General features: G+C 36.5%; 1 protein-coding gene across 3 annotated transcripts in view; it reads right to left on the bottom strand.

Moving 5' to 3' along the window:
- The window catches only part of LOC133612751 (neuronal cell adhesion molecule-like), a 274,321-nt gene that overhangs the window by 72,732 nt on the left and 189,299 nt on the right, over positions 1 to 12,290 (bottom strand). For all 3 annotated transcript variants that reach the window (XM_061970426.2, XM_061970425.2, XM_061970423.2), the window contains one exon: positions 11,105 to 11,229. In XM_061970426.2, coding sequence (XP_061826410.2) covers positions 11,105 to 11,229 — 125 coding nt within the window. The remainder of the gene's footprint in view (positions 1 to 11,104; positions 11,230 to 12,290) is intronic.

Raw genomic sequence — 12,290 nt, forward strand, 5'->3', positions numbered from 1 at the left:
GTAAATACATATTTATTTAAAACACTAACAAACTACAAAAAAAAAAGGAAGCAAACAAAAGGCGCGCACAAGGGCGGAAGTACAAAACTTGACTATAAACACAAAACTTGCACAACGGCAGAAACTATGAACAATGAAACAAAACTTGCAAACTATGGCATGAATAAAGAAAACTTACTTGGACGAGAAAACGGCATGAAAAAGCGCAGCAAGGGTCATAAGGGTGTGTGGAGAGTATGAATACGGATGTCGCCAGAAAGACAAACGGAAAACAATGAACTTAAATACTACAGACATGATTAGTGAAAACAGGTGTGTGACTCAAAACGTGAAACAGGTGCGTGACGTGACAGGTGAAAACTAATGGTTGCTATGGTGACAAAACAAACAAAAGTGCACAAAAATTCCAAAAACAAAACCGAACATGACTAAAACAAAACATGATCGCACAGATATGACAATCAACTGTTGCAAAGCTGTGTCATCAACACTCACAAGTATAAAACTACTTTTTTAAAGTAATCATTTCTTATTTCAAGAGTGAAAAAAAAAAAAAATCATGACTTTGACACAATTGTGTCTCATAATTAAAACAGATGACAGCCAAATGGACTTTGCTGTTTTATTTTCAATGAAACAATAGAAAATTTTATTATTATTTATCATTTAAAATAGGTACTCATATAGTAGTACAGTTGGCACAGACCTATATTGAGTAAAACATGCTTGAAACTAGAATATCAATGTCATGTCTGTGTGATCATGTTTTGTTTTAGTCATGTTCGGTTTTGTTTTTGGACTTTTTGTGCACTTTTGTTTGTTTTGTCACCATAGCAACCATTAGTTTTCACCTGTCACGTCACGCACCTGTTTCACGTTTTGAGTCACGCACCTGTTTTCACTAATCATGTCTGTAGAATTTAAGTTAATTGTTTTCAGTTTGTCTTGCTGGCGACATCTGTCAGGACGGGGACTATGGTGTGTTTGTTTTCCCGAGATGCAAGTAAAGCTGGACTGGTCATGGCGTGAAGGTAAATACATATTTATTTAAAACACTAACAAACTACAAAAAAAAAGGAAGCAAACAAAAGGCGCGCACAAGGGCGGAAGTACAAAACTTGACTATAAACACAAAACTTGCACAACGGCAGAAACTATGAACAATGAAACAAAACTTGCAAACTATGGCATGGATAAAGAAAACTTACTTGGACGAGAAAACGGCATGAAAAAGCGCAGCAAGGGTCATAAGGGTGTGTGGAGAGTATGAATGCGGATGTCGCCAGAAAGACAAACTGAAAACAATGAACTTAAATACTACAGACATGATTAGTGAAAACAGGTGTGTGACTCAAAACGTGAAACAGGTGCGTGACGTGACAGGTGAAAACGAATGGTTGCTATGGTGACAAAACAAACAAAAGTGCACAAAAAGTCCAAAAACAAAACCGAACATGACTAAAACAAAACATGATCACACAGATATGACAATCAAGTGTTGCAAAGCTGTGTCATCAACACTCACAAGTATAAAACTACTTTTTTAAAGTAATCATTTCTTATTTCAAGAGTGAAAAAAAAAAAAAATCATGACTTTGACACAATTGTGTCTCATAATTAAAACAGATGACAGCCAAATGGACTTTGCTGTTTTATTTTCAATGAAACAATAGAAAATTGTATTATTATTTATCATTTAAAATAGGTACTCATATAGTAGTACAGTTGGCACAGACCTATATTGAGTAAAACATGCTTGAAACTAGAATATCAAAGTCATGTCTGTGTGATCATGTTTTGTTTTAGTCATGTTCGGTTTTGTTTTTGGACTTTTTGTGCACTTTTGTTTGTTTTGTCACCATAGCAGCCATTAGTTTTCACCTGTCACGTCACGTACCTGTTTCCCGTTTTGAGTCACGCACCTGTTTTCACTAATCATGTCTGTAGTATTTAAGTTCATTGTTTTCAGTTTGTCTTGCTGGCGACATCTGTCAGGACGGGGACTATGGTGTGTTTGTTTTCCCGAGATGCAAGTAAAGCTGGACTGGTCATGGCGTGAAGGTAAATACATATTTATTTAAAACACTAACAAACTACAAAAAAAAAAGGAAGCAAACAAAAGGCGCGCACAAGGGCGGAAGTACAAAACTTGACTATAAACACAAAACTTGCACAACGGCAGAAACTATGAACAATGAAACAAAACTTGCAAACTATGGCATGAATAAAGAAAACTTACTTGGACGAGAAAACGGCATGAAAAAGCGCAGCAAGGGTCACAAGGGTGTGTGGAGAGTATGAATGCGGATGTCGCCAGAAAGACAAACTGAAAACAATGAACTTAAATACTACAGACATGATTAGTGAAAACAGGTGTGTGACTCAAAACGTGAAACAGGTGCGTGACGTGACAGGTGAAAACGAATGGTTGCTATGGTGACAAAACAAACAAAAGTGCACAAAAGTCCAAAAACAAAACCGAACATGACTAAAACAAAACATGATCACACAGACATGACAATCAACTGTTGCAAAGCTGTGTCATCAACACTCACAAGTATAAAACTACTTTTTTAAAGTAATCATTTCTTATTTCAAGAGTGAAAAAAAAATAAAAAATCATGACTTTGACACAATTGTGTCTCATAATTAAAACAGATGACAGCCAAATGGACTTTGCTGTTTTATTTTCAATGAAACAATAGAAAATTGTATTATTATTTATCATTTAAAATAGGTACTCTTATAGTAGTACAGTTGGCACAGACCTATATTGAGTAAAACATGCTTGAAACTAGAATATCAAAGTCATGTCTGTGTGATCATGTTTTGTTTTAGTCATGTTCGGTTTTGTTTTTGGACTTTTTGTGCACTTTTGTTTGTTTTGTCACCATAGCAACCATTAGTTTTCCCCTGTCACGTCACGCACCAGTTTCACGTTTTGAGTCACCCACCTGTTTTCACTAATCATGTCTGTAGTATTTAAGTTCATTGTTTTCAGTTTGTCTTGCTGGCGACATCTGTCAGGACGGGGACTATGGTGTGTTTGTTTTCCCGAGATGCAAGTAAAACTGGACTGGTCATGGCGTGAAGGTAAATACATATTTATTTAAAACACTAACAAACTACCAAAAAAAAGGAAGCAAACAAAAGGCGCGCACAAGGGCGGAAGTACAAAACTTGACTATAAACACAAAACTTGCGGCAGAAACTATGAACAATGAAACAAAACTTGCAAACTATGGCATGAATAAAGAAAACTTACTTGGACGAGAAAACGGCACGAAAAAGCGCAGCAAGGGTCAAAAGGGTGTGTGGAGAGTATGAATGCGGATGTCGCCAGAAAGACAAACTGAAAACAATGAACTTAAATACTACAGACATGATTAGTGAAAACAGGTGCGTGACTCAAAACGTGAAACAGGTGCGTGACGTGACAGGTGAAAACTAATGGTTGCTATGTTGACAAAACAAACAAAAGTGCACAAAAATTCCAAAAACAAAACCGAACATGACTAAAACAAAACATGATTGCACAGATATGACAATCAACTGTTGCAAAGCTGTGTCATCAACACTCACAAGTATAAAACTACTTTTTTAAAGTAATCATTTCTTATTTCAAGAGTGAAAAAAAAAAAAAATCATGACTTTGACACAATTGTGTCTCATAATTAAAACAGATGACAGCCAAATGGACTTTGCTGTTTTATTTTCAATGAAACAATAGAAAATTGTATTATTATTTATCATTTAAAATAGGTACTCTTATAGTAGTACAGTTGGCACAGACCTATATTGAGTAAAACATGCTTGAAACTAGAATATCAAAGTCATGTCTGTGTGATCATGTTTTGTTTTAGTCATGTTCGGTTTTGTTTTTGGACTTTTTGTGCACTTTTGTTTGTTTTGTCACCATAGCAACCATTAGTTTTCCCCTGTCACGTCACGCACCAGTTTCACGTTTTGAGTCACGCATCTGTTTTCACTAATCATGTCTGTAGTATTTAAGTTCATTGTTTTCAGTTTGTCTTGCTGGCGACATCTGTCAGGACGGGGACTATTGTGTGTTTGTTTTCCCGAGATGCAAGTAAAGCTGGACTGGTCATGGCGTGAAGGTAAATACATATTTATTTAAAACACTAACAAACTACAAAAAAAAAGGAAGCAAACAAAAGGCGCGCACAAGGGCGGAAGTACAAAACTTGACTATAAACACAAAACTTGCGGCAGAAACTATGAACAATGAAACAAAACTTGCAAACTATGGCATGAATAAAGAAAACTTACTTGGACGAGAAAACGGCACGAAAAAGCGCAGCAAGGGTCATAAGGGTGTGTGGAGAGTATGAATGCGGATGTCGCCAGAAAGACAAACTGAAAACAATGAACTTAAATACTACAGACATGATTAGTGAAAACAGGTGTGTGACTCAAAACGTGAAACAGGTGCGTGACGTGACAGGTGAAAACTAATGGTTGCTATGGTGACAAAACAAACAAAAGTGCACAAAAAGTCCAAAAACAAAACCGAACATGACTAAAACAAAACATGATCGCACAGATATGACAATCAAGTGTTGCAAAGCTGTGTCATCAACACTCACAAGTATAAAACTACTTTTTTAAAGTCATCATTTCTTATTTCAAGAGTGAAAAAAATAAAAATAAATCATGACTTTGACACAATTGTGTCTCATAATTAAAACAGATGACAGCCAAATGGACTTTGCTGTTTTATTTTCAATGAAACAATAGAACATTTTATTATTATTTATCATTTAAAATAGGTACTCATATAGTAGTACAGTTGGCACAGACCTATATTGAGTAAAACATGCTTGAAACTAGAATATCAATGTCACGTCTGTGTGATCATGTTTTGTTTTAGTCATGTTCGGTTTTGTTTTTGGACTTTTTGTGCACTTTTGCTTGTTTTGTCACCATAGCAACCATTAGTTTTCACCTGTCACGTCACGCACCCGTTTCACGTTTTGAGTCACGCACCTGTTTTCACTAATCATGTCTGTAGTATTTAAGTTCATTGTTTTCAGTTTGTCTTGCTGGCGACATCTGTCAGGACGGGGACTATGGTGTGTTTGTTTTCCCGAGATGCAAGTAAAGCTGGACTGGTCATGGCGTGAAGGTAAATACATATTTATTTAAAACACTAACAAACTACAAAAAAAAAGGAAGCAAACAAAAGGCGCGCACAAGGGCGGAAGTACAAAACTTGACTATAAACACAAAACTTGCACAACGGCAGAAACTATGAACAATGAAACAAAACTTGCAAACTATGGCATGAATAAAGAAAACTTGGACGAGAAAACGGCATGAAAAAGCGCAGCAAGGGTCATAAGGGTGTGTGGAGAGTATGAATGCGGATGTCGCCAGAAAGACAAACGGAAAACAATGAACTTAAATACTACAGACATGATTAGTGAAAACAGGTGTGTGACTCAAAACGTGAAACAGGTGCGTGACGTGACAGGTGAAAACTAATGGTTGCTATGGTGACAAAACAAACAAAAGTGCACAAAAATTCCAAAAACAAAACCGAACATGACTAAAACAAAACATGATCGCACGGATATGACAATCAACTGTTGCAAAGCTGTGTCATCAACACTCACAAGTATAAAACTACTTTTTTAAAGTAATCATTTCTTATTTCAAGAGTGAAAAAAAAAAAAAAATATCATGACTTTGACACAATTGTGTCTCATAATTAAAACAGATGACAGCCAAATGGACTTTGCTGTTTTATTTTCAATGAAACAATAGAACATTTTATTATTATTTATCATTTAAAATAGGTACTCATATAGTAGTACAGTTGGCACAGACCTATATTGAGTAAAACATGCTTGAAACTAGAATATCAATGTCACGTCTGTGTGATCATGTTTTGTTTTAGTCATGTTCGGTTTGGTTTTTGGACTTTTTGTGCACTTTTGTTTGTTTTGTCACCATAGCAACCATTAGTTTTCACCTGTCACGTCACGCACCTGTTTCACGTTTTGAGTCACGCACCTGTTTTCACTAATCATGTGTGTAGAATTTAAGTTCATTGTTTTCAGTTTGTCTTGCTGGCGACATCTCTCAGGACGGGGACTATGGTGTGTTTGTTTTCCCGAGATGCAAGTAAAGCTGGACTGGTCATGGCGTGAAGGTAAATACATATTTATTTAAAACACTAACAAACTACAAAAAAAAGGAAGCAAACAAAAGGCGCGCACAAGGGCGGAAGTACAAAACTTGACTATAAACACAAAACTTGCGGCAGAAACTATGAACAATGAAACAAAACTTGCAAACTATGGCATGAATAAAGAAAACTTACTTGGACGAGAAAACGGCACGAAAAAGCGCAGCAAGGGTCACAAGGGTGTGTGGAGAGTATGAATGCGGATGTCGCCAGAAAGACAAACTGAAAACAATGAACTTAAATACTACAGACATGATTAGTGAAAACAGGTGCGTGACTCAAAACGTGAAACAGGTGCGTGACGTGACAGGTGAAAACTAATGGTTGCTATGGTGACAAAACAAACAAAAGTGCACAAAAAGTCCAAAAACAAAACCGAACATGACTAAAACAAAACATGATCACACAGATATGACAATCAAGTGTTGCAGAGCTGTGTCATCAACACTCACAAGTATAAAACTACTTTTTTAAAGTAATCATTTCTTATTTCAAGAGTGAAAAAAATAAAAAATCATGACTTTGACACAATTGTGTCTCATAATTAAAACAGATGACAGCCAAATGGACTTTGCTGTTTTATTTTCAATGAAACAATAGAAAATTGTATTATTATTTATCATTTCAAATAGGTACTCATATAGTAGTACAGTTGGCACAGACCTATATTGAGTAAAACATGCTTGAAACTAGAATATCAATGTCACGTCTGTGTGATCATGTTTTGTTTTAGTCATGTTCGGTTTTGTTTTTGGACTTTTTGTGCACTTTTGTTTGTTTTGTCACCATAGCAACCATTAGTTTTCACCTGTCACGTCACGCACCCATTTCACGTTTTGAGTCACGCACCTGTTTTCACTAATCATGTCTGTAGTATTTAAGTTCATTGTTTTCAGTTTGTCTTGCTGGCGACATCTGTCAGGACGGGGACTATGGGGTGTTTGTTTTCCCGAGATGCAAGTAAAGCTGGACTGGTCATGGCGTGAAGGTAAATACATATTTTTTTAAAACACTAACAAACCAAAAAAAAGGAAGCAAACAAAAGGCGCGCACAAGGGCGGAAGTACAAAACTTGACTATAAACACAAAACTTGCGGCAGAAACTATGAACAATGAAACAAAACTTGCAAACTATGGCATGAATAAAGAAAACTTACTTGGACGAGAAAACGGCACGAAAAAGCGCAGCAAGGGTCATAAGGGTGTGTGGAGAGTATGAATGCGGATGTCGCCAGAAAGACAAACTGAAAACAATGAACTTAAATACTACAGACATGATTAGTGAAAACAGGTGTGTGACTCAAAACGTGAAAAAGGTGCGTGATGTGACAGGTGAAAACGAATGGTTGCTATGGTGACAAAACAAACAAAAGTGCACAAAAAGTCCAAAAACAAAACCGAACATGACTAAAACAAAACATGATCGCACAGATATGACAATCAACTGTTGCAAAGCTGTGTCATCAACACTCACAAGTATAAAACTACTTTTTTAAAGTCATCATTTCTTATTTCAAGAATGAAAAAAAAAAAAAAATCATGACTTTGACACAATTGTGTCTCATAATTAAAACAGATGACAGCCAAATGGACTTTGCTGTTTTATTTTCAATGAAACAATAGAAAATTGTATTATTATTTATCATTTAAAATAGGTACTCATATAGTAGTACAGTTGGCACAGACCTATATTGAGTAAAACATGCTTGAAACTAGAATATCAATGTCACGTCTGTGTGATCATGTTTTGTTTTAGTCATGTTCGGTTTTGTTTTTGGACTTTTTGTGCACTTTTGTTTGTTTTGTCACCATAGCAACCATTAGTTTTCACCTGTCACGTCACGCACCCGTTTCACGTTTTGAGTCACGCACCTGTTTTCACTAATCATGTCTGTAGTATTTAAGTTCATTGTTTTCAGTTTGTCTTGCTGGCGACATCTGTCAGGACGGGGACTATGGTGTGTTTGTTTTCCCGAGATGCAAGTAAAGCTGGACTGGTCATGGCGTGAAGGTAAATACATATTTATTTAAAACACTAACAAACTACAAAAAAAAAGGAAGCAAACAAAAGGCGCGCACAAGGGCGGAAGTACAAAACTTGACTATAAACACAAAACTTGCACAACGGCAGAAACTATGAACAATGAAACAAAACTTGCAAACTATGGCATGAATAAAGAAAACTTACTTGGACGAGAAAACGGCACGAAAAAGCGCAGCAAGGGTCATAAGGGTGTGTGGAGAGTATGAATGCGGATGTCGCCAGAAAGACAAACTGAAAACAATGAACTTAAATACTACAGACATGATTAGTGAAAACAGGTGTGTGACTCAAAACGTGAAACAGGTGCGTGACGTGACAGGTGAAAACTAATGGTTGCTATGGTGACAAAACAAACAAAAGTGCACAAAAAGTCCAAAAACAAAACCGAACATGACTAAAACAAAACATGATCGCACAGATATGACAATCAACTGTTGCAAAGCTGTGTCATCAACACTCACAAGTATAAAACTACTTTTTTAAAGAAATAATTTCTTATTTCAAGAGTGAAAAAAAAAAATCATGACTTTGACACAATTGTGTCTCATAATTAAAACAGATGACAGCCAAATGGACTTTGCTGTTATATTTTCAATGAAACAATAGAACATTTTACTATTATTTATCATTTAAAATAGGTACTCATATAGTAGTACAGTTGGCACAGACCTATATTGAGTAAAACATGCTTGAAACTAGAATATCAATGTCATGTCTGTGTGATCATGTTTTGTTTTAGTCATGTTCGGTTTTGTTTTTGGACTTTTTGTGCACTTTTGTTTGTTTTGTCACCATAGCAACCATTCGTTTTCACCTGTCACGTCACGCACCTGTTTCACGTTTTGAGTCACGCACCTGTTTTCACTAATCATGTCTGTAGTATTTAAGTTCATTGTTTTCAGTTTGTCTTGCTGGCGACATCTGTCAGGACGGGGACTATGGTGTGTTTGTTTTCCCGAGATGCAAGTAAAGCTGGACTGGTCATGGCGTGAAGATAAATACATATTTATTTAAAACACTAACAAACTACCAAAAAAAAGGAAGCAAACAAAAGGCGCGCACAAGGGCGGAAGTACAAAACTTGACTATAAACACAAAACTTGCACAACGGCAGAAACTATGAACAATGAAACAAAACTTGCAAACTATGGCATGAATAAAGAAAACTTGGACGAGAAAACGGCATGAAAAAGCGCAGCAAGGGTCATAAGGGTGTGTGGAGAGTATGAATGCGGATGTCGCCAGAAAGACAAACTGAAAACAATGAACTTAAATACTACAGACATGATTAGTGAAAACAGGTGCGTGACTCAAAACGTGAAACAGGTGCGTGACGTGACAGGTGAAAACTAATGGTTGCTGTGGTGACAAAACAAACAAAAGTGCACAAAAAGTCCAAAAACAAAACCGAACATGAATAAAACAAAACATGATCGCACAGATATGACAATCAACTGTTGCAAAGCTGTGTCATCAACACTCACAAGTATAAAACTACTTTTTTAAAGTAATCATTTCTTATTTCAAGAGTGAAAAAAAAAAAATCATGACTTTGACACAATTGTGTCTCATAATTAAAACAGATGACAGCCAAATGGACTTTGCTGTTTTATTTTCAATGAAACAATAGAAAATTGTATTATTATTTATCATTTAAAATAGGTACTCATATAGTAGTACAGTTGGCACAGACCTATATTGAGTAAAACATGCTTGAAACTAGAATATCAATGTCACGTCTGTGTGATCATGTTTTGTTTTAGTCATGTTCGGTTTTGTTTTTGGACTTTTTGTGCACTTTTGTTTGTTTTGTCACCATAGCAGCCATTAGTTTTCACCTGTCACGTCACGCACCTGTTTCCCGTTTTGAGTCACGCACCTGTTTTAACTAATCATGTCTGTAGTATTTAAGTTCATTGTTTTCAGTTTGTCTTTCTGGCGACATCCGCATTCATACTCTCCACACACCCTTATGACCCTTGCTGCGCTTTTTCGTGCCGTTTTCTCGTCCAAGTAAGTTTTCTTTATTCATGCCATAGTTTGCAAGTTTTGTTTCATTGTTCATAGTTTCTGCCGTTGTGCAAGTTTTGTGTTTATAGTCAAGTTTTGTACTTCCGCCCTTGTGCGCGCCTTTTGTTTGCTTCCTTTTTTTTTGTAGTTTGTTAGTACAGTAAACTGACAGTTAATATTTAAACATTTAACATTTCTAACAATTTTGAACAGAAATAGTTCATGCACATTCAGATAAATTCCTCAAAATGACAATTAAAAACATTTTGGCTGTATATATACGCACTAATTGACTGAAAGAGCACACACTTGGCGCGATGATGTCATGTTATCCATGGAAAAATGCATTTTTAGACAATATGATTTGCCTGAGCGGCTAGGAGACCCCGAGAGTAACAAGCGCTTGCCTTGTTGCCTTTCCATTAAGAACAATAAATTCGTTTTTAGTATAAGTTTGCTGGTTTCAAGAAATGTAATATCATTATGTCAAGATAATGGCACTTCATTTAGGAATATTTTTCAACATATTGAGCAAAAAGGTCTCTTTTTTTTCTACCAAGAAAAGTGCACTTGTTATTAGTGAGAATATACTTATTTTAAGCTATTTTGGGGTTCATTGAGGTTAGCTAATTTTACTTGTTTTGTAAAGTCTTGACAAGCCAAATTTTCTTGTTCTATTGGCAGATAATTTTGCTTAGTTCAAATAAAATACCCCTCATTTTTGTATATTTTTTTTCTTGTTTTTGAACGCTGACTTTTTGCAGTGTGGGAGAAGGACTTGAAAGGCCAGAGAGCCTCTAATGGCGTGTGACTCGGCGCAACATGGCGTGTAGGCCTACCGACGACGGTGAGCTCGGCGCTGGCGGAGTCCTGGTCCAGAGTGGTGTTCATGATGCACGTGTACACGCCGGCGTCGCTCTCCGCCACGTCGCTGATGGTGAGGCTGTCAGAGTCCACCAAGAATCTGCTTTCAAACAAAACCAAAGGAAAAAAAACGTGTTCAGTTGAAGTTGCATACCTGCCAACTTTTGAAATCAGAAAAACCTAGTAGCCAGGGTCCAGGGGCCGCAGGCCCCGGTAGGTCCAGGACAAAGTCCTGGTGGGGGGTTCCTTCGCCCCCCGACGCAAAATGATTATTAGCATTCAGACAGGTTAAAATGTTGCTAAAACCATCACTTTTCTATCAGTCACAGTGACTTTTCAAAACAAAAATATTACAGCAAAAATCATATGGGTTGATTGACATGTTTATTCTGTAAGCTAAGTTCAATAGTTTGAAATTATTTTGACAGTTAATGCCAGTTATCCTGTCAACCTTTCACAAGACTTCAATTTGTTCATTGAAAGTATAATAATAATAATAATAATAATAATAATAATAATAATAATAATAATAACTGGGATTTATATAGCGCTTTTCTAAGTACCCAAAGTCGCTTTACATGTTGAACCCATCAATCATTCACACCTGGTGGTGGTAAGCTACTTTCATAGCCACAGCTGCCCTGGGGTAAACTGACGGAAGCGTGGCTGCAATTTGCGCCAACGGCCCCTCCGACCACCACCTATCATTCAATTCACCGGTGTGAGTGGCACCGGGGGCAAAGGGTGAAGTGTCCCGCCCAAGGACACAACGGTAGCGATTTTTGGATGGTAAGAGGCGGGGAGCGAACCTGCAAACCTCAGGTTTCTGGCACGGTTGCTCTACCCACTACGCCATGCCATCCAAAGTATAAACAGTATAAACACTTTTTACAGTAAACAAATGGTAAAACAGTACTAAACAATTCCATTTAAAATAAAATTGGTGTCATTATTAACTTTCTGTCCAAGCTTGTATAATCTACTGCCTTGTTCAATTGTAAAACATATTCTGTGCCTAAAATTCACATTTCTATCACAATTATCATACTGTAAACATGGTAAGCTAACTTCATTCAAATTAATAGTCCTGTCAATAGCATGGAATTACAATTCAAATGTAGTTTTTTGGTAAGCCTTTCAAAAGAATTCAAAATATGAAAA

Source organism: Nerophis lumbriciformis, linkage group LG10 (assembly GCF_033978685.3).
Source record: "Nerophis lumbriciformis linkage group LG10, RoL_Nlum_v2.1, whole genome shotgun sequence".
Classification (NCBI taxonomy): domain Eukaryota; kingdom Metazoa; phylum Chordata; class Actinopteri; order Syngnathiformes; family Syngnathidae; genus Nerophis; species Nerophis lumbriciformis.